General features: G+C 47.3%; 1 protein-coding gene across 2 annotated transcripts in view; it reads left to right on the top strand.

Annotated features, from left to right (window-relative positions):
* Positions 1 to 19,361, top strand: part of LOC140427064 (glucosamine-6-phosphate deaminase 1-like) — a 30,477-nt gene extending 11,116 nt beyond the window's left edge. For both annotated transcript variants that reach the window (XM_072512533.1, XM_072512534.1), the window contains exons 4-7: positions 6,694 to 6,876; positions 7,354 to 7,538; positions 13,920 to 14,094; positions 17,851 to 19,361. In XM_072512533.1, the coding sequence (XP_072368634.1) occupies positions 6,694 to 6,876; positions 7,354 to 7,538; positions 13,920 to 14,094; positions 17,851 to 17,993 (686 nt within the window). In that variant the 3' untranslated portion in view covers positions 17,994 to 19,361. The remainder of the gene's footprint in view (positions 1 to 6,693; positions 6,877 to 7,353; positions 7,539 to 13,919; positions 14,095 to 17,850) is intronic.
* Positions 19,362 to 23,231: the final 3,870 nt, after the last annotated feature.

The following is a 23,231-nucleotide window of genomic DNA, read 5'->3' as shown; positions in this document are numbered from 1 at the left end:
CCCTTCAATTCAGTAAGATCATGGCCGATCTGATTTTAACCAAAACTCCACATTCCTGCTTACCCCATTTGAGCTTTCATCAGCCCCTTGCTTATCAAGAATCTCTACCTCTGCCTTAAAAATATTCAAAGACTCTGTTCCACAACCTTTTGCGGAAGAGAGTTCCAAATCCTCACGACCCTCAGCGAAGATTTTTCTCCCGTATCTCAGTCTGACATGGGCAAACACTTATTTTAAATAATGGCCCTTCGTTCTAGATTCTCCATCAAGAGGAAACGGCCTTTCCATATCTGTCCTGTCAAGTCCCCTCAGGACCTTTTATGTTTCAATCGAGTTATCTCTTACTCTTCTAAACTCCAGCAGATACAAGCCTACCGTGTCCAACCTTTCCTCATAAGAAAACCACTCATTTCAAGTATTAATTGAATAAACCTCCTGCTTCCAATGCATTTATGTCCTTTCTCAACTAAGGAGGCCAACACTATCCACAGTACTCCAGATGCAGTCTTACCAATGCCCTGTATAACTGAAGAAAACCTCCCTTCATTCCCCTTGCAATAAACAAGTACATAGGAAATAGGAGCAGAAGGAGGCTTTTAGTCCTTCGAGCCTGTGTCGCCATTCATATGATCATGGTTGATCAATCCAACGCAATAGCCTAATCCCTAATGCTTCTTGCAAACATACAATATTTTGGCCTCAACTACTTCCTGTGGTAATGAATTCCACAGGCTCACCATTCTCTGGGGGAAGAAATTACTCCTCATCTCTGTCCATATCCTCTACCCCATAGCCTCAGACTGTGACCCCCTGTTTCCAGACATCCGCGCAATTGGGACCATCCAGCTTGCACCTACACTGTCTAGTCCTGATAGAATTTTAAAGGTTTTTATGAGATTCCCCCCATATTCTTCTGAACTCCAGTGAACGCAATCCTTTTTTAAATTTAGAGTACCCAATTCATTTTTTTATCCCAATTAAGGGGCACTTTTAGCGTGGCCAATCCACCTACCCTGCACACCTTTCGGTTGTGGGAGCGAAACCCATGCAAACACGGGGAGAATGTGCAAACTCCACAGTGACAGTGACCCAGAGCCAGGATCGAACCTGGGACCTCGGCGCTGTGAGGCAGCATTGCTAACCACTGCACCACCGTGCTGCCCCAAGTGAACGCAGTCCTTTTTAAAAAAAAGATATATATTTATTCAAGTTTTTCAACAAATTTTCAACAAAACCCCCCACCCCCGCAAACAAAAAGAAAGCAACAAGAACACAACAAGTAGAAATTATACATTGGATTTCCCCCCTATCCACTAACCCCCCATATAACAGTAAAAAGCACAAATAGGGGAAAACTCCCACCTTAACCCAAACACCACCCCAAGAGAACCCTCCCCCCCCCCCCCCCCCCACCCCTGGGCTGCTGCTGCTGCTGACCTCCTTCAAACGCTCCGCGAGATAGTCTAGGAATGGTTGCCACCGCCTGAGGAACCCCTGCATAGACCCTCGCAAGGCAAACTTTATCCTCTCCAGCTTGATGAACCCTGCCACGTCATTGATCCAACCTTCCACAATAGGGGGCTTGCATCCTTCCACAGTAGCAAAATCCTCCACCGGGCTACCAGGGACGCAAAGGCCACAATACCGGCCTCTTTCGTCTCCTGCACTCCCGACTCGTCCGATAACCCAAATAAGGCTAATCCCCAGCTTGGCTTGACCCGGCATTCACCACCTTGGACATAGTCCTCGCAAAACCCCTCCAAAACCCATCCAGTGCCAGGCACGACCAGAACATATGGACGTGATTTGCCGGGCTCCCCGAGCACCTCCCCCATCTGTCCTCCACTCCAAAGAACCTACTCAACCTCGCCCCTGTCATATGCGCTCTGTGAGTAACCTTGAACTGCATGAGGCTGAGCCTGGCACAAGAGGAGGAAGAATTAACCCTACTCAGGGCATCAGCCCACAGACCCTCATCTATCTCCTCCCCAAGCTCCTCCTCCCACTTGCCCTTTAACTCCTCCACCGAGGCCTCCTCCTCTTCCTGCAGCTCCTGATAAATCGCCGAAACCTTGCCTTCTCCAACCCATACACCCAAAATCACCCTGTCCTGAATCCCACGTGCTGGAAGCAGCGGGAATTCCCTCACCTGCCGCCTCACAAACGCCCTCACTTGCATGTACCTGAAAGCATTTCCCGGGGGTAGCCCAAACCTCTGCTCCAGCGCCCCTAGGCTTGCAAACGTCCCATCTATAAACAGGTCCCCCATTCTTCTAATCCCTGCCCGATGTCAGCTCCGAAACCCCCCATTCATCCTTCCCGGGACGAACCGATGATTCTCCCGAATCGGGGACCAAACCGAGGCTCCCACCTCACCCCTGTGTCGCCTCCACTGCCCCCAGATCTTCAGCGTCACCGACACCACCGGACTCGTGGTGTACCTTGTCGGCGAGAGCGGCAGCGGTGCCGTCACCAGCGCACTCAGGCTCGTGCCCACACAGGACGCCATCTCTAACCTCTTCCACCCGCCCCCTCTCCCTCTATTACCCACTTACGGATCATCGCCACATTGGCTGCCCAATAATAGCCACATAGATTCGGCAGCGCCAGCCCCCCCTGTCCCTGCTACGCTCCAGAAACACCCTCTTCACCCTCGGGGTCTTATTCGCCCACACAAATCCCATGATGCTCCTGCTTACCCATTTGAAAATGGCCTTGGGGATCAAAATGGGAAGGCACTGGAACACAAAGAGAAACCTCGGGAAGGACCGTCATTTTTACCGACTGCACCCTACCCGCCAGAGAGAGTGGCAGCGTATCCCATCTTTTAAAATCCTCCTCCATCTGCTCCACCAACTACGTCAAATTAAGCTTGTGCAGGGCCCCCCAACTCCTAGCTACTTGGATCCCCAGGTACCGAAAGCTCCTTTCCGCCCTCTTCAGCGGCAACTCGTCTATCCCCCTTCCCTGGTCCCCTGAGTGCACCACAAAGAGCTCACTCTTCCCTACGTTGAGTTTATACCCCGAAAAGTCCCCAAACTCCCTAAGGATCCGCATGACCTCCGCCATCCCCTCCACTGAATCCGCAACATACAACAACAGGTCATCGGCATGCAACGGCACCCGGTGTTCCTCTCCCCCCCCGAACCAATCCCCTCCATTTCCTGGACTCCCTCAGTGCCATGGCCAGCGGCTCAATTGCCCATGCTGAAATAGAGATATTGTACTGTGGGGTTGTTTCACGATCCCTATTAACCACTGTGCCACGTGCTGCCCTCTGCCACTGTTTTCTAAGTGCTCTGCTGTAAAATCTTTAATAATGGATTCTAGAATTTTCCCCACTACCGATGTCAGGCTTACTGATTAATAATTCCCTGTTTTCTCTCTCCCTCCATTTTTAAATTAGATACCTTCCAATCTGTAGGAACTATTTGAGAGTCTATAGAATCTTGGAAGATGACCACCAATGCATGCACTATTTCTAGAGTCACTTCCTTAAGTACTTTGGGACGTACATTATCAGGCCCTGGGGATTTAACGGCCTTCAATCCCATCAATTTCCCCAACACTGTTTCAATACCAATATTGACCTTCAGTTCCTTCTTCTCAGTAAACCCTGCGTTACCCAACATTTCTGGTATCTTATTTGTGTCTTCAGTTGTGAAGGCAGAACCAAACTTTCTATGACCGTTGCTAATTATTTCCTGCACCTGTGAACTAGCATTTTGTGATTCATTGACTAGAACATCCAGATGCCCCTCCACCTCAACTCTGCCATCTCTCACCATTTAGATAATCTTTATTGTTCTTCTGCCAAATAATAACAATCTTTATCATTGTCACAAGTAGGCTTACATTAACACTGCAATGAAGTTACTCTGAAAATCCCCTAGTCGCCACATTCCGGCACCTGTTCAGGTACACTGAGGGAGAATCCAGAGTGTCCAATTCACCTAACAACCATGTCTTTCGGGACTTGTGGGAGGAAATCGGTGCACCCACAGGAAACCCACGTAGACACGGGGAGAATGTGCAGACTCCACACAGAGAGTGACCCAAGCTGGGAATCGAACCTGGGCCCTTGGCGCTGTGAAGCAACAGTGCTAACCACTGTGCTACCGTGCAATTTCCCACACAATACTCTATTTGCCAGATCTTTGTCCACTGACCAAACCTATCAATATCCTTTTGTAGCTTCCTTATGTCCTCTTCACAACTTACTTTCCTACCTATCTTTGTGTGGTCAGCAAATTTAGCACCCATACTTCGGTCCCTTTATCCAAATAATTTCTTTCAATTGTAAAGAGTCGAGGCCTCAGCACTGACCCCTGTGGCACACCAATAATTGGTGTTGGGAACCTTGCTCTTTCTGATATATATATTAATATTATGACTTTGGTGTAGAGGGCATAATGTTCAGCTGACACGAAACTCCGGTGTATTGTGAGCCGTGAGGAGGATGTGTAGAACCTCAAAAGAACACAGACATGTTGGTAGACAAGTGGCAGATGAAATTCAATGCAGAGAGGTGTGAAGTGATTCATTTTGGTAGGGAGAATGTGAAGATCTAATATAAACTAAAGGGTGTAATTCTAAAGGGGATGCAAGAGCAGAGGGACCTGGGTGTATATGTGCATAAGTAATTGAAGGTGGCAGGACTGGTAGAGAGCGTAGGTAACAAAGCATACAGAATCCTAGACTTTATTAATAGGGATGTAAGAGTACAAGAGCAAGGAGGTTATGTTAAACTGTAAAAAAAATTTGTTCAGCATTAATTGCAGTATTATGTCTAATTCTGGGTGCTGGACTTTAGGCGCCACAGAGAGTGCAGAAAAGATTCATGAGAATGGTCGAATCGGAAAATCCCCCCTTGATAGAGATTCAGAATCATAAGGGATCTGGACAAAATAGATTGGCAAAAACCTGTTCCCACTGGTAGAAGAATGTGAGGGTGCAGATTTAAGGTCATTAGCAAAAGAAGCAATGGAGACATGAGGAGAAATGTTTTCAGTGAGTGGTTAATATCCAGAATGCACTGCCTGAGATAGTGGTGGAAAAGGGTTCAAGCGAGGCATTCAAGAGGAAACTGGATTATTTGAAAAGGAAGAATGTTCAGGGTAAGGAGGGGGGGGCATGGGCGACCAGTGGTGGGGGGAGTGTTGCGTGGGGAAGTGTCACGAGGTGATTTGCTCATTCGGAGAGAAGGCACAGACAATCTGGTGATTCTCCATTGCTTGGACGCAGTGACCTGGCTTCATAGGTTTTGTCGCATGTATCTTACTGAACTGATGCAATATATTTAAAAGGATTTTAATGTCCGGGATTAATCGTCACTGTACATGTTTCAAATATTACATAATTTTATCTTTCAAATCATTCATTTCAGGCGCACCCCACATACATTTATTTCTGAAGATGATTTACTAAAACTCATTGGAGACTGATATGAGGTGACTGGGAATATAAAGTAGTTTCAGTATAATGCCAGTGCCAGCAGGTCCTGCTGAAATCAGTTTTCTCAGCTGTTCTACATTTGGCTTTCAGTCAGCTGCACTAAGTCCAATGTTCAGGAACTGAAGGATCTGGTTTAATAAATACTCTATTAATAATGTATGCAGGTAAACAGATATTTATCGAAAAAATGTTAGTGAAGAAATGTAGCAGTCAGTCACTAGTTGGCATTTTTGTTCATGCTGAATTTACTGAATGGTTTTCATGAATGTGAGTCTGGAAATTTGTCAATTTCAATCTGAAGGGCAACATATCTCTTGGCCAACTAATGTTCAGGACTTGTCTGTAGAAGATCAGCTTCACCTTGATTGTAATCCTTTTTTAGATCTAGGCAAGAAATGTTGCATGCACAGGCCTAATAAAATTGGCCATAATGATAGCACAGCAGAGTTGTTAGTATATTGGACCACAGAATACAGGGATATAGCTTGATCCCATCTGTGCTACTGACATTGAGCAGAGGCCAGGCACTACTGAAAAGGGAGGGATGGATATTAAATGTTGGCCCACCTGCCCCTCACACCCCACCCCTCACAACCCATTGCATTTAAACTGCTCATTAAAGCTGACTTAACAGCGTTGCTGGAACCAACAAATCTGAGCATCTCCGTCGCTGGACTTCTGCATCCTCTTGAGTTAGAATTTGATTGGTCTTTGTGGGTGAAATCAGCTTTGAGACATTGCCAGAATTCCAGGTCTTTCCATGGTATTATAGAAAGGTTATGGCCATTCAGTCCATCATGTCTGTGCCAGCCAAAATAGAGAAAAAAGAAACAATCTGTCCTCTTTAATCCAACTTTTCAGCACCTTGGGTTGGGGCGCCTTGCAGGTCATGGTACTTCCGATGCAGATCTAAGGAGTTTTTGAATGAGTTGAGTGTTTCAGCCTCAACCAACATGGGCAGTGAATTCCAGATGCCCATCACCCTCTGCGTGAAAATAATGTTCCCCATGTCCCCTCTAATCTTTCTACCAGTCACCTCAAATCTATGCCCCGTTAATTGAGCCTTCAGCTCGGGGAAACAAGTCTTTCCTGTCTACCCTCTCCATAATGTTTACTTGTGTTCTCTAGTAAAGTGGGAGTAATAATGGAGGGATCGTACTCATCAGTCAGAATTTGGGGTTCGTGCATTTGATCATTGGTAATAGTCGGTGACTATGATATGTTGCACTTTCCTTGCAGGCCTGCCAAGGGACCATCCTGAGAGCTATCACTCCTTCATGTGGAACAATCTATTTAAGCACATTGATATCTTGGCTGAAAATACACACATCCTAGATGGAAATGCTCCTGACCTGGAGGCAGAGTGCGATGCCTTTGAGGAGAAAATTAAAGCAGCAGGAGGAATCGAGCTATTCATTGGTGGTACTTCGCAGAGACCTTTACAAAATTAATATCCTCTTCCTGAAGCTGGTGCTACTTACATGATAGTTCTAATCTGTTTTTGAATTGCTTTTTAAAATAGTTTGGAGGTGTTCTCAAAGGGCACATGTCTATATTGGGGAAATTACATTTTTTTCTTAACTCTGAACACCCAGGGTAACTATCAGGCGCAATATTAGTTGGACACAGTGTAATTCTTCTCTTATTGTGAGCAGCAATGGAGAATGTTTCAAGTGGAACGGTGTGAAATTACTATTTCTCTACACAGCCATCCCTCTGACCTCACTTTAAAGGAAACTGAATTTAGCTCATGGTATTGGGAGCAGTTTTGTGCTCAGTTTAAAATTGCCCCAAATCCCTGGTCTACAGGATTAGCCCTGGCTAATGCTGCCAGGAAGCTCTGTTGAAATGCCGTTGTTACATTTTGTTCACTTTTTTTTCTTCTTTGGCTTTGACTAGGCATTGGTCCAGATGGTCACATTGCTTTCAACGAACCAGGCTCCAGCCTGGTGTCTCGCACCAGAGTGAAGACATTGGCACTGGATACAATATTGGCCAATGCTAGATTCTTTGATGGAGATTTATCTAAAGTCCCGACCATGGCTTTAACTGTTGGAGTGGGGACTGTAATGGATGCTAGAGAGGTAAATAAATGGCAGTTCACTTGCATGGTTCCTTTTCCTTTAGTTTTGAAATCAGCCCGTTGTATTAAATGTGCCAAGTTTGCCTCTTGGATATAGTTATGTTTTTGTACTGCCTGAGAGTTACCTGTTTTATTACCCTCACTCCTTGTATCTTGGTCAGTTGGTGTTGCAGTTTTAAAGATCAGGTACAAATGCAGAACTGGATTTCATAGAATTTTACGAACGGGAAGGAGGCTATTTTTGTTGTCCGTATGGGTTTTACATTTAAAAAATTGTCTTTGGAGTTATTATTTAAATTTTTTAAAAATCTGTAGGCATTGGTCCAGACAGTCACACTCAAGTGTGCAATTGATCGAGAAAAGCTGCATTTTATTAGAATTTTAAAGCAACACTGTTGTTCTCCACTATTTCTCTGGCTCTCCTCCGAACATGTTCTCTCCACTGTTAGTGAACAACGGTAGTTTTAAAGGATTTATTAAGGGAGTTATTTTTAAACATTAGAAACAGGTACCGTTGTAAGTGGGTTTAATTTAATGTTTCTGTGCCTGGAAGTGTAAAACCTGTAGTTAGGTTCATGCTGGTCAAACGTGTTTGTATGTGTGGGTGTTGTTTAATTTCCAACTATGTTTCTATTGTGCTTAGAGAGGCGCAAAGAATAAATATAAGGCACAAGCACGTGGGTGATGCTTAGCAACTGGGGCCTTGTAAGATCGAGAAAATTTTAAGTGTTAGTTTAGCTAATTTGAGTGCAGTTGAAGATGAGATAAGGCAACTGTCAGAAGGCTAGAAGCGGTTGGTTTGAGAAAGCTAGAGAGGGAACATCTCTCTGAACTTGGCCAGAAGAAAAGCCATACCAGAGAGTAATGGTTAAGAAAACATGTGCAGACATCTGAAGATAAGCTAGTTAAGAAAACTAGCGAAATGAAGAGAAGTGTCCAAGAAGTCTGGAGTTAAGAGACTGTGATGAACGGTTACTGTAACACTGTACCCTTGTCATCATGTAAGGTGATGTCCCCTTTAAGACCGGGCTTGGAACCCTGAGGAACTCCGCCTCCGCCCATCTGGGAGCCGTATATAAGGGGCCGCCTTGTGGGCGGCGTAGCTGTTAGCACACGTCTCGGCACCAGTCTAGTTCTTAGTTTATTAAAGCCTTCTTTACTGTTTACACTCTAAGCGTCGTTATTGAGGGTACAACAATTTAATAAACTAAACTACATGAGGATGGACGCAGGCCTAAAACCAGAGAAGCTCAACCTGGAAGCACGGACACCGGAGGCAAAGGAAATTTTTAAATACTGGCTCCGATGCTTCGAGGCTTACCTGGACTCCTCAGAGACTCCCATCCTGGGGCCGTGCAAGCTGCGTCTACTCCACGCCCGGGTGATTCACAGAATCGCCGCCACGCTCGAAAAGGTGACGACTTATGAAGAGGCGGTCAAGCTACTCCGCAAGTGGTTCGTCAAGCCTATCAACGAGGTGCACGCCAGGCATCTGCTCTCTACCTGCCGGCAGCGCTCGGGGGAATCGCTAGACGAATTCGTCGAAAAACTCACCGCGCTTGCCAGGGACTGTGACCACCAGGATGTGACAGGGGAAGTCCATATGAACCTGCACATCAGAGACGCTTTCATGTCCGGCATCCGCTCGACCTACATCCGGCAGCGGCTGCTCGAAAACGGGGCAAAAGACCTCCAGGACACGCTAACGCTCGCCTCCTCACTGGAGGTGGCCCGACATAACTTGGGTACGTACCTCGTGGACTCTGCGAGCCCCCCCCGGACTTCCTCAGACTCAGCCATATTACAGGCCTGCGCCACGCGGTGACCCGCTCATCATGGCACACTGCTACTTCTGCGGCCAGGGCCAGCACCCACGCCCACGCTGCTAAGCCCGCTCCGCGATATGCAGCGACTGTGTGAAGAAGGGGCATTTTGTGAGGGTCTGCCTGGCCAGACCCAGGGGCCAGAAGAACAAAGAACAGCCGGCCCGAAAATCAGGCTCTCAGGCCCGCAGGCCTCGCAATGCGGCTGTGCACCGACCCGACACGCCCTCTTCTGACGCGTCATCAGTCTCGTGCGAATCATGGGAGCGGCCATCTTGTCGGCGGCCATCTTCGCGACCCGACGCGCAGCCGACGGCGGTGGCCATTTTACGATTCCGACTCGGCTGAGGACTCCGACTACCCGCGAGTGGGAGCGATCACCCTCGACCAAACTCGGCCAAAACACCTGCAGAACTCTATGACGCAGGTCCAGGTCAACGGGCGCGACACTGCACGGAGCACGGAGAGCTTTATCCATCCTGAAACGGTAAGGCGTTGCTCCCTGCGCACCCATCCCGCGTCCCAAACCATAGCCCTCGCATCCGGGTCCCACTCGGTACAAATCAAGGCGTACTGTATCGCGGATCTCTCGATCCAGGGCGCCAAGTACATCCGTTTCAAATTTTATATCCTTCCCCACCTCTGTGCCCCCCTGCTGCTCGGACTGGATTTCCAGTGCAGCCATCGAAGCCTGACACTGAAGTTCGGCGAACCCTTGCCCCCCTCACGGTATGCTGTCTTGCGACACTGAAAGTCGCACCCCCCTCGCTATTCGCGAACCTCACTCCCGACTGTAAGCCCGTCGCCACCAGGAGCCGGCGCTACAGTGCCGACTTTTATCAAGTCAGAGGTCCAGCGTTTACTGGGAGAGTGGGTCATCGAGGCTAGCAACAGCCCTTGGAGAGCACAAGTGGTGGTAGTCCGGTCCGGGGAGAAGAAACGGATGGTCGTGGATTATAGCCAGACCATAAACCGATTCACGCAGCTTGATGCGTACCCCCTTCCTCGCATCGAGGAAATGGTAAATCGGATCGCCCAATACCGAGTATTTTCCACGGTCGACCTCAAATCCGCCTACCACCAGCTCCCCATCCGACCAAAAGACCGCCCCTATACTGCCTTCGAAGCAACTGGCCGGCTCTTCCACTTACTCAGGGTCCCCTTCGGCGTCACAAATGGGGTCTCTGTCTTTCAAAGGGCGATGGATCAAATGGTGGACCAGCACGGTTTGCGGGCTACATACCCGTACTGCGGCCATGACCAGCAGGACCATGACGCAAACCTCAAAGTTCCTCCAGACCGCCCGAGCCCTTAACCTGACCTATAATGAGGAAAAATGCGTTTTCCACACAACCCGGCTGGCCATCCTCGGCTATGTCGTGGAAAACGGGGTCCTAGGTCCCGACCCCGACCGCATGCGCCCCCTTAAGGAACTCCCCCTCCCCCGCAGCCTCAAGGCTCTTCTCCTACTAGGCCCAGTGGGTCCCCAAGTATGCGGACAAAGCCCGCCCACTCCTAAAGACCACCACTTTCCCCCTCTCGGCTGAGGCTCGATTGGCCTTCAACCGCACCAAGGCCAATATCGTCAAGGCCGCTATGCGCGCGGTGGACAAAACTATCCCCTTCCAGGTAGAGAGCGATGCATCAGACATCGCCCTGGCTGCTACCCTCAATCAGGCAGGCACACCAGTAGCGTTCTTCTGGACCCTCACCGCCTCCGAGGTTCGACACTCTGCAGTCGAGAAGGAGGCACAAGCCATTGTGGAGGCTGTACGGCACTGGAGGCACTACCTAGCCGGTAGGAGGTTCACCCTTGTCACCGACCAACGGTCAGTCGCCTATATGTTCGATAACACGTAACGGGGCAAAATAAAAAACGATAAAATTTTGAGGTGGAGGTTCGAACTCTCCACCTACACGTACAATATCAAGTATCGTCCAGGGGAGCTCAACGAGCCCCCAGATGCCCTGTCCCGCGGCACAAGCGCCAACGCGCAGGACGACCGCCTGCAAGCCATCCACAATGACCTCTGCCACCTGGGGGTTACCCGGCTCGTCCATTTTATCAAGTCCCGCAACCTACCTTACTCAACCAAGGAGGTCAAGGCCATGATCAGGGCCTGCCAGATCTGTGCGGAGTGCAAGCCGCACTTCTACCGGCCAGACAAGGTGTGGCTCGTGAAGGCCTCGGGGCCCTTTGAGCGACTGAGCTGGCCTTCAAGGGGCCCCTCCCGTCCACCAATCGTAATGCCTATTTCCTCACCGTTATCGATGAGTTCTCCCGCTTCCCATTCGCCATTCCCTGCCCCGACATGACCTCAGCCACCGTGATTAAGGCACTGCACAGCATCTTCACTCTGTTCGGTTTCCCCGCTTATATCCACAGCGACCGGGGTACATCGTTCATGAGCGATGAACTGCGTCAGTATCTGCTCAGCAAAGGCATCGCCTCGAGCAGAACGACCAGTTATAACCCGCGGGGAAACGGGCAAGTGGAGAGGGAGAACGCGACAGTGTGGAAGGCTGTCCTTCTGGCCCTATGGTCGAGATTTTCCAACTACACGCTGGCAGGAGGTCCTGCCCGATGCCCTACACTCCATTAGGTCGCTCGTCTGCACGGCCACGAATGAGATCCCTCACAACCGATTGTTTGTTTTCCCCAGGAAGTCTACCTCCGGGGTCTCGCTTCCACCTTGGCTGATGGCTCCGGGACCTGTTCTTCTCCGGAGGCACGCGAGGAGCCATAAAACGGACCGCCTGGTCGAAAAGGTCTGATTATTCCACGCCAACCCCAGTTACACCTATGTCGAGTACCCCGACGGCAGGCAAGATACGGTTTCCCTCCGGGATCTGGCACCCGCTGGATTCCCCACTACAGATGCCCCTTCCCGCGCCGCTCCCCTGCAGGATCGGGCATCCCCTACAACACACCCCCTCCCGGCACCACTCCCCGTTGGTGAGCACCTACCGCGCACACCCCCCAGTGCCCCCCTTTACACACCCCGCCGGCGCCAGTACCGCTACCCCTGGCCCCGCCTATTCTCCCTGCGCCCCGTTCCCCTGCCCCGACCCGGACCGAAGCTCCGCCCGTCGTGCTCCCGGACGTACCCTCAACCAAGACGTCAGTGTCCGCCGCACCACCGCCCGAACTGAGGAGGTCGATGAGGACGATCCGGCCACCGAGACGAATGGACTTATGATGGCACTTCACCCCCGCCGGACTCTTTTTTTAAACAGGGGGTGAATGTGATGAACAGTTACTGTAATCATCATGTAAGGTGATGTCCCCTTTAAGACCGGGCTTGGAACTCTGGGGAACTCCGCACATCTGGGAGCCGTATATAAGGGGCCACCTTGTGGGCGGCGTAGCTGTTAGCACATGTCTTGGCACCAGTCTAGTTCTTAGTTTATTAAAGACTTCTTTGCCGTTTACACTCTAAGCGTCGTTATTGAGGGTACCAGAGACAAAGGTATTGTTCAACAGAATTCAAGGAAGAGTAAACAATGTGTTCTGAGTGAAAGAGACAGTTGCAGTACTTGTGGGACAGCTGTCTTCCAAGGTAAAACAAATGTCTGATGCCATTTTATAGCCTGGGAAGCAAGAGTTGAAGCAATTGTGAGTAATTTGCACAGCAGTCTTGACAAAGGCATCCTAAAGAGGGTTGGTGTGAACTCCTGGACTGTATTCAATGTTAAAAGTGGATTGGAAGCTTTGTTTAAAAGTGCCATTTGGAAAACCTGGTCTGGATTTCTGAAAGCAAACCGCTAAGGGAAAGCATTATTATAAGAGAAGATTTTTAAGTGTGTTTTTGGGTGTGGAATTTGGAAACATTCATGTGACAGACATGGAGGGATTCTGAGTAGAAAACCACAGACACTAACTTGGTTCCTGCAGCGTGTGTATTTGACCACAGTCGATCTGTGTGCATAAAAGGGACTTTTGAGTTAATGGGACCGTTGTATCTTAAGATGTACTTTGTAATCCATGTTAATCTTAAAATGTTAATCTGTAGTTGTGAAGATAAGTGGGAACTAAAGGAGTATTATATAATAATCCAACTTTTCATGTTTAATAAATGTTTTTTCCTTGTTAAAACTAATAACTGTAACACTATCTATGCTTATTTGAGCCAAAATTCCATTCTGGGATCTTCTCATTCAATGTAATTATTAAAGGTTCACTGCCAACTCTCAATGAGATCTTTTAGTGCAGTGGGTTGTGTCTGTGCCTCTGAGCCGGAAGCTCCGGGTTTGAGTCCGACCCAAGACTTGATAGCGAAGGAAGGTGCTTTCCTAACACGGCCAGCATCCCCCAATGAGAAACAGTAAGTGCGGGAGAGACTCCTGGTAAGACATGCTTGATGTGGAGTGGCACCCTTCAAGCTGTAAGCCGCTAACGACAGGCTAGCAACATGGTCCAGGATAAACTAGCAATGGGAAAAGCTGAAAGTCTGCCTTAGTGCACTATTAGGTGCAGGAAAAGAACAACTGCTAGCTTTTCTGTAATCATCACTGTTCCTTATGGAAGGTGCTCAATGGGTTTCCTTTTACTTCTGCAGGTAATGATTCTCATCACTGGAGCTCATAAAGCTTTGGCTCTATGTAAAGCAATAGAAGATGGTGTAAACCACATGTGGACTGTATCTGCTTTTCAGCAGCATCCGAAAACAATGTTTGTGTGTGATGAAGATGCCACCATGGAACTCCGTGTAAAAACAGTCCAATATTTTAAAGGTATTTGAATATTATTGGAGTTTTCAACCTTTTGGGAAATTCAGTGAAAACATTCAATCGTAATAACTTACACAATAACGGACCCAATTGCTATTTAACTTTTCGAAAGAGGCCATTCAGTCTGTTTGAGAACATTGTTTTTATTAGCTACAGGTTAGTGATTTTTAATTCTTTTTACAGGTACCGTGAATAGTTTGGACTTTTAAAAAAACTTGCTCATTCTCCACATCTGTTAGGAATGGCCAGTGTCAGCTGGGATGGGGATGTATACGAAGATGTGCCCACCAGAGACCAGGGGAAGCATTTTGGCCGATCTAGGAACCATCCATAGCAAAACCCTTCAATTTTACCATCATGCCAAACTGTCCCTTGAAATAATTTGAAGATGTCCTCTCCATTGTCAAGCTTGGAAGATCATTTCAGTATCGATCACTACACACAAATACATTCCTTGGGGTGGTTTGGGAGACTGTGCTCTCCCGCTGGAGAATTGCATCCGTTTTCCGATACCTCTGGGAGTGTAAAGCAGGAAGCAATTCTGAACCCTTGCCCTGAAATACGAGGCATTCCCAAGGGATTTCGCTATTGGCTGCCATTTGGAGCGGGAGGTCCGATAGTGAAATCCCTCGGCTGGCCATGCTCCCACCCGTACCGCAAATCAGTCACTCAGCCCGCCCCCACTGACTAAAGGGACCAACTTACTGGGACTCCCTGACTAAAGGGACCCCCCACCCCATAAAAAAATCCCCTGTGTGGAAGCTAGAGAGCAGTTCAGACAGGGGCAGTGGAAAGAAAACTGCAGCTGTACCTGGAAGCCCGACCTGTCCATTCCTGGAAGGTGAACAGCTGTGGCCTGTGTCTAGACCCCTCAAATCCATTATCTACAAGTCATTCTTTCCTTTCTAATAGTGGGCTTTGTTTGACAGCTTCCAACAAACCATCTGCAGCCTTGATTTATTCATCTCCCTTCATGGATGAGTGAGTCTTAAGCGGTGAAATGCCAACATTTACAAACATTGACCACTAAAGAATGGCAAGTGAATTCCAATCACTAAATACATTACAAGTGCACTCAAGCACTAGGTTCCCGCTAAAGATGGGAGCCTGGGTAGGGGGAGGAGGGTCTCACTATTAAGTGGTCGGGGGGCATGGTCTAGTAGAGGGATGGGGTGGGCAGGGTAGGTAGTGCATTGTGGCTGGGGAGGATGGCCGTCGGAAGATCTTTGGCTCACTGCAAGGTCCACCACGACAGGCTCACAAATGCTGTGATCCATGCCCACGTGATTCCTGCCCCTGTGGACCAGAGACTAATGGACGGCTGGAGTAGTGCCGGGCCCACTAAATGGATGCAAATGGGTTAATAGCCATTAGCAATCATTTACATGCTCCTGCTGGCACATGGTTGTGACCTCGATTCCAGTGCCAGCGGGAGGGGGGTCAGAGTATTGCGTTCAGATCGGCGCCTACCGATGCCGATCATATTGCGATTCTCGGCTGCATCGTGAACCTCGATACCATCGGCCGATCCAGTCCCTAAAGACTGTTTCCAACTATGTTTTTACCAGTTTAATTGATGCCTATGTCCCGGCCGAACTAGATTATGTGCTGATTTAACCTGACATATTTGCTTTAATGCTGCGTGTCCTTCTGGAAAGTTCCCTTTCTTTTAGAGACCTCCTTTCCAAGTTAACAAACCAGCTTCCCCAGTCTTTCCTCATAATCAACGCTTTGATCCCAGGAATCATCCCGTGACTCTCTGCTGCACCATCACCGCTACTTGAACTTTCTCCTTGTGTTTTGTTAACCGAATCTGAACACCATATTTAAGGTCTGACCCAGGCGCTCCATGGATTTAGTCTGATCTTCCTTCTGCTGCTTGACGGGCTGTGCAATATCACTAAGCAATTGTGTTTGCAATTTCCCAGTACTGAAAAACTGGTCACATACTCTTAAGTACTGGAAGTCTACATTTGAGGATTGGTTTCCTTCAATTATAGCTTGTGATTTTGAACAAAATGGAACTGAAAGTGTTTGTCATTGTGGAAGCTGATTGTTCAGCCTGGCCATGTGATTTTAGTTGTGAAATTCTAAGTTAATTGCTTGAGAATTACCGGGAGAGTGATATGACAAAGGTCCTGGTTAGAATTAAATGTGACACTTGGAATAACAAAGGTTTGCAATTAAACCATAATAATTGGGTTATTTCCTCGGAGTTGTAGTTCCATCCTCAAGATTAGCATTTTTTTTGTTGCAGTCTGCTCTGTTGTGGTATCTGTCCAAATAGACTACTTTTTAAAAATAAATTTATGAGTACCCAATTATTATTTTTCCAATTTAGCGTGGCCAATCCACCTAACCTGCACATCTTTGGGTTGTGGGGGTGAAACCCACGTAGACATGGGGAGAATGTGCAAACTCCACACCGACAGTGACCCAGTGCTGGGATTCAAACCCGGGTCCTCAGCGCCGCGAGGCCATCGTGCTAACCACTGTGCCACCCGTCAATTCAGATACTTCAGCCAGCTCCTTAATTAAAGTTTACCCAGATGTCTTTATTTATGAATAGAACAAAGTACGGATACGGATATAATGCAACACTTTATTAAATATAGTTAACCTGTAAATTACCCACTATACATACAAGAAACACCCAGGATTCAACTATACTACCCGCAAAGGTCGTTTGGTAAGTTGTTGATCCAATCCTGGAGTCCCTCTGGTTCATCCTTGCAAAGGTGATTCTCGCTGACTGTTTCTTTCTTGCTTGCTTCCTTCTGGTCTGGTCAGGGTCACCTCACACACCGAGTCTTTGCTTGTCTTCTGCCTCTTTTGCTTGCTCTGCTTGCTTCTTTCACTTGCTCTGCGTCTCCTGCTTCTGGTGTCTCTGAATTGCCTGCTTTTATCCCCCCTCCACTCGCTTTTCCAGAAACTTCTCTGGCTTCTGGCCAATGAGGTCTCGGGAGGGGGGTCCCAGCAGCCAATGGTCTGATTGATGACTGACAGGCCAACTGAGCCCACCCCAGGTGTCCCATCTCTGGTGATGTGGGCTGCACATGACCTGTTCCCTTATAAGGCAACAGTAAATACTCTCGGTGACAAAAAGTCTGGCTCGATCTGGGCTACGAACAACAGACTTCCTGAGGTTTGACTGCAGAATGATTTTAAAATGACCACACTGTTCATGCCTTTGTTGGTTCTACACTTGACTATTCTAACGCTCTTCTAACAGGCCTCCCACCTTGACTCTCTGTTAACTTGCTCATCCAAACCTCTGCTGCCCGTACTTTGACTGGCACTAAAGTCCATTTCGCCCATCACCCCTGTACTCCCTGTTTGGCAGTGCCTCGATCTTGTTTTCACGGCCTTGCCCCTCCCTATCTCTGTAATCACAGCCAGCAGTACCACCCTCAGACCTGTGCTCCTGCAATTCTGGCCTCTTCTGCATCCCTGCTTTTCAACGCTCCACCATTGTCGGGTGTGCTTTCAGCTGCCAAAGCTGCAATTCCCTCCCCAAACCCCCCCCCACTTCTGCTTCTCTCCCCGCTTAAGATAAAACCTATGCCGTGAACCAAACTTATCACCTATCTCCTTATGAGGCTCACTGACAAACTATGTTCCCTAATGCTGTTGTGAACCGCCTTGGGACTTTCTAATACATTAAAGTTGCTAAACAAATGTAAACTGTTGTCTACATTTTCTGAGTTTGCTCCTATTCTTTGTTTTGCTTCTATTGTTTTGCTTCTATTTCTTCCCCAGGTATACTGCCCGTTCACAATAAGCTCGTAGATCCATTGTACAGTATGAAAGAAATCGATGCAATGCAGATACTGAATCCGAGCTGTGAGAACCGAAGACCACGAGCTTCAGGACTTTCCATGGAAATCGCTTTTTCTGAATGAGTATCTGAAGGAAACTTGGCCCAACTGGTTATGAAATCTTCACCACACTCGTGTTCTCAAAAGAAAATGTCTGTTATTTTTATGGAGTGGGCAGAAAGGGGGATGATCTTAAGTCAGCTGATATAGACTGAGGCTAAACTTTACTGATTGAAGCATAAGGATTTCAAGAAAAGGGGGTTGGTGACGAGAAGAATATCCTTGACCTGTATGAACATTTATACTTTTTAAAATGCTTAATTTTTATTTGTGGAAATTTGTAACTTGCAATTCCAATCCGGCTGCTCCCTATTTAGAATATTTTGAAATACTTTGCCAAAAATAAAATTACAATTAAAATAAAAATCCTCTGGGAAGCATGGTGGCGTAGTGGTTAGCACTGCTGCCTCATGGCGCCGAAGACCCGGGTTCGATCCCGTCCCGGGTCACTGTCTGTGTGGAGTTTGCACATTCTCCCCATGTCTACGTGGGTCTCGCCCCCACAACCCAAAAAGATGTGCAAGGTAGGTGGATTGGCAAAGCTAAATTGCCCCTTAATTGGGCAAGAAAAAGAATTGGGTACTCTTAAATTGTTTTAAAAAAATCCTTTAACAATTTAATGTGAGAAACCACTTAAATAGGTAAAGTCATTGCAATGTTTTCTTTTAAATTAAAACTTTGCGCAGAAGTTATTCTGCTGTATTGTGCACCTCATTATAATGGCCTGATTAGTGTTCCTGTTTCTCTTTCAATATATTGATTCTATTTGTAAATTAACTTTGCACCTAATTCAAAGTCACTGTACAATCCTGAGTTTACCCAGCTCATCTTACTGTTTGAAAACCGATCGCTTGCTACTCCTGCCAAATACCCTTTACTCGTACTATGCATCTTTGCTGCTGTTCTTTGCATTGTTCTATATGTTCACAAGCTTTTTCTGTAAAGTAACAACGTTTAACTTGCCTGTCGGGACTTCCCTTTTCTGAGCTTACTTTTGTGCTCCTTTGCATAATGTTTTCTGTGCCAGGAAGTCCCCAAGTTTAAGCAGAAGAATATTTAACCACAATCGAATATTCAGTAGAATGGAGAGCCTTTCTGTGGCAGCTGGTTTTGGGCATTTCATTTTTGTTCCTCGAGTTTGATTTATGGTAGCGGGATTATGCTTTACTGTTGAAGGCATTTTGAACAGGGTACAGTCTAAAAGCCTGGCATTTTGGATGCAGGGATAGGTTTATGAATTCTTGGTTGGAAACAAACTCGGAATGTTGACCAATTTACAAGCAAAAATGGATAAGCGAAGCTTATTTAAGCCATTAATTAAAGCCAGTTACTGAAGTACTATTTTAAACTTTTTGCAGAACAATAAAAATGTTGCGTTCAACTTGAAAATAAGTCTTATTCACATGTGTAATCATTTTGTGCTGAGCCATTTGCCAGGAGGAGTCTCTTTAACCCGTACTTACAAAGGAGAAACTCTCCGGCATACCGTCCCTTGACTTCATGGGTGGTTTTGCTTTTAATTTACAGTTTTAATGTCCGTGTACTAAATACTATTTTAAGAGAGCCGGTTAGCTCAGTTGGCTGGGCGGCTGGTCTGTGAGGTGGCTATCAAGGGGAATTTTCAACATATCCCAGAATCTCCTTCAACATATTTGGGAGGTGGAATGTCTAGGTTTGGGTTGATAGATGAGTATTGTTATGGCAACATTCAAGGACAAACAAGAGTTTCTTGAGATCAAGAGTGGCTTTCAAATCTGGTGTAGAATGGCCAACAAACGGCAGTCAACCACACACATCATGGAATCAGGTATGTTTGTGGAGGTCAGTTTAGTTTTGGCACGGAGGCGGCTGAGGTTAAAGAGTTTTCATCTTGGTGCTATTTAACACACACACCAGAAGGCAGTTGATTGACCTGACCAAAGCATTCGACTCAGTAAATGCAAGGCTCTGGATTGCTGTCCAGATATTTGCATGTCCAAAAAAAATCATCGCGGGCGACATGTGGCGCAGTGGTTAGCACTGGGACTGCGCTGCTGAGGACCCGGGTTCGAATCCCGGCTCTGGGTCACTGTCCGTGTGGAGTTTCCACATTCTCCCAATGTCTGCGTGGGTTTCACCCCCACAACCCAAAGATGTGCAGGTTAGGTGGATTGGCCACACTAAATTGCCCCTTAATTGGGAAAAAATATATTGGGTACTCTAAATTTATATTAAAAAAACATCACCGCAACCGTACAACTGCTTTATGACGATATAGCTGCAACTGTCTTGAGTGCCTACAAAATCCAGACTGGGGTCAAGCAAGGCTCTGTGATAGCCTCCATACTAGTTAAAATCTACCTGATAGTAACTATGCATTTTATCAACCTAAAACTATACGCTGAGCAGTTCCAGCGAGTTGCTGCTGAATCTAAATCAGGATGGTTCAGTCCTCCACTAAAGTTTGATGGCCTTGCTTCACCGGAGCCTGACAAGTTTCTCACCTTTACCCTGGTCCGCCACACAGCTGCTCAATGTGGACCCATTCAGCATCTCTGCCACCTCCATCAGCAGGTGTGCTGGAACCCAGATGTGCACTCAGGCTCCCTCACTCTCCCTCAACCTCACAGCCTGGAGATCCATACACGAGTTTGAAATCCCACTTACGGCTCCTCATCAACATCTTTGAATCAGTCCGTTACAGGAAGGGAGAAATTGCTCAGATTGAAAACAGTCATCACTGCTCTTAGAATATTTGCATGATTTAAATTAACATTTATTGAAATCAATGGATTAAATACAATTAGTAAAATCAATTTGCACAGATTTAAAACACTCATCATTCCTTTTAAAATGTAACACGATTTAAATTAAAATTGAATTTAAATCAATCAATCAGAACAATGCAATTTCCCAAATCAATTTACACAATACTCAGATTCAAATCACTCAGTACTGCCGCGCATTAATCAGGTATTTTAAGCCACATTGGCATTTTTCTCCAGATCACAGAATTTACAGTGCAGAAAAAAATTGCCATTTGGCCCATCGAATCTGCACCGGCTCTTGTACAAGGGCACCCTACTTAAGCCCACACCCCCACCCTGTCCCCATAATCCAGTAACCCGACCGAACCTTTTGGACACCAAGGGGTAATTTAGCATGGTCAATTCACCTAATTGCACATATTTGGACTGTTGGAGGAAACCGCAGCACCCAGAGGAAACCCAAGTAGACATGGGGAGAAAGTGTAAACTCCATAGTCGCCCGAGACCAGAATTTTGGAGGTATGATTTTCACATTACTTTTTATACAATCCCTCTTCAGATAGTTGAGTTGCAAATGTCTCTGTCCGTGTCCCTTGTTGATCACACCTGGTCACACTGCTCCATTGTGCTGATTCACAAGAAACCTTATACTTGGCGAGATGCAAGTACGTTTGGTTGAAAATGATGGGCTGGATTCTCCAATTTGGAGATTATATCCTGACGCCGGCGTGGAAACAGTGGCATTTAATGACTGAAAAATCGACACAAAGCGGCCACCGACCCTCCATCTGTTGGGCTAGCAGCCGTGCAGTAGAGAGCGCCCGGCTCCAGCTGCCAAAGCGGCCGGCGAATTGCCGGATCCGTGGCCGCGCATACACACGGCGACAGCCTGCAGCGACTACGCCGTGCAACATGGCGCCGGCCGCGCATGGACACGGCCTGCCAAATAGTGTCCCACTTTTGGCCAGGCTTGCCATTACCGGGCCACCCCCCACCAGTGCCCCCATCCCCTGCCAAAGACCCTCTGCCCGCTGATCAGCTCCCCCCCCCCCGACACGGTGCTGGACCCAGTCCACAGCCACCACGCCGAGTTCCCGAAAAGAAATAGCATGAGAGACACCCGCCATTGGGAACTCGGCCGGTCAGGGGCGGAGCATCTGGGGGAGGGCCTCCGGTAACGTCCTGAGGCTGTCGATACAGCATGCGGCATTCTCCTCGAGTACGCCGCTTTGGTGGGGGTGGAGCATCAATAAAGTGGCGGCGCCCCCCGATTTCGCTGCCAACGTGGATTCTCTGGCCTATCGCCGACCGTGATTTTGGAGATCGGAAAATCCCACCCACTAACTTTAATTCAGATAAACAGTGCCCGAAGTGGATATGCTCCCCATACAGTGGATCTTATTCTTCACTCTGGTCAGCATAGCTCATGGTTCCCCGCTGGCCTCCATGCTTGCAGCATTAACACGAGATCACAAGATGTAGGAGCAGGGGTAGACCAATGTGGCATGTCCAGTCTGCTCTGCCATTCAGTATGGCCATGGCTAATCTGGGCTTCTACTCCTGAGCACAACTTTGGTGATCAACACTTGTGACAGTCACCAATTCATAGCAAGCTAGTTTTACTTTGCTGCCTTCAAACTAATGAATAGAAACATGTCTGTCATCAATCTACCATTCTTATCTGCGGTTTCAACAAGTGCTTATTACTTTGACAAACCAAGCACAGCTCGATTATCAGAGCAATGAGCACTTAGATTCAGTCAAATAGATTCAGTCACCGATCAGTCCGGTGTTTCCCAAAAATATACTTTATTCATAAAATATATTAAGAAGTACATTACAAAATATTTAGACTTGAAAATTACAGAGTGCTGTAGAATTCAACTTGTCTCCATGCAGCATTTTCCACTCTGAGTGCTTTGTTACAATTTCGATACTCTTGATATTGACAATATACATTCCTTGTCAGGCATACAGGTGAAGAGTTCTACAGTTTCCAGCCCCACAGTGTACTGGGCTGAAGGGCCTCAGGCAGCGACCTTTCTTCATTGAGCCTCTGTGAGGGCTGCCCCAACCTTTAGTGTCACTCTCAGTATGTAGTCCTGGACCTTGGAATATGCCAGTTCGCATCACTCAATCACCAAAACCTCTTTGCACTGGAAGGTGATGTTGGTGCAAGTTGATGTCCTCCAGCCACAGTTACATAGGAACAGGAGTAGGCCATTCAGCCCCTCAAGCCTGTCCCTCCATTCAATGAGATCATGGCTGATCTGTGGCCTAACTCCATATGCCTGTCTTTGGCCCATATTCTTTAATATCTTTGCTTAACAAAACCCTATCTATCTCAGATTTAAAATTAACAACTGATCCAGCTTCAATTACTGTCTGTGGGAGAGAATTGATGTTTTGCGTCCATCCTGGAAAAGCTCAAAGTACAGAGTCCGGTGTCACAGAGCTCTTGGGATGAACCTCAACAAAAACTGCTGCATCTCTCTCCAGACTTTCTTTACAAAGG

This window comes from Scyliorhinus torazame, chromosome 7 (genome assembly GCF_047496885.1).
Source record: "Scyliorhinus torazame isolate Kashiwa2021f chromosome 7, sScyTor2.1, whole genome shotgun sequence".
Lineage (NCBI taxonomy): Eukaryota > Metazoa > Chordata > Chondrichthyes > Carcharhiniformes > Scyliorhinidae > Scyliorhinus > Scyliorhinus torazame.
Note: the sequence above shows the minus strand (reverse complement) of the source record. Positions and strands in the feature narration are given on the sequence as shown.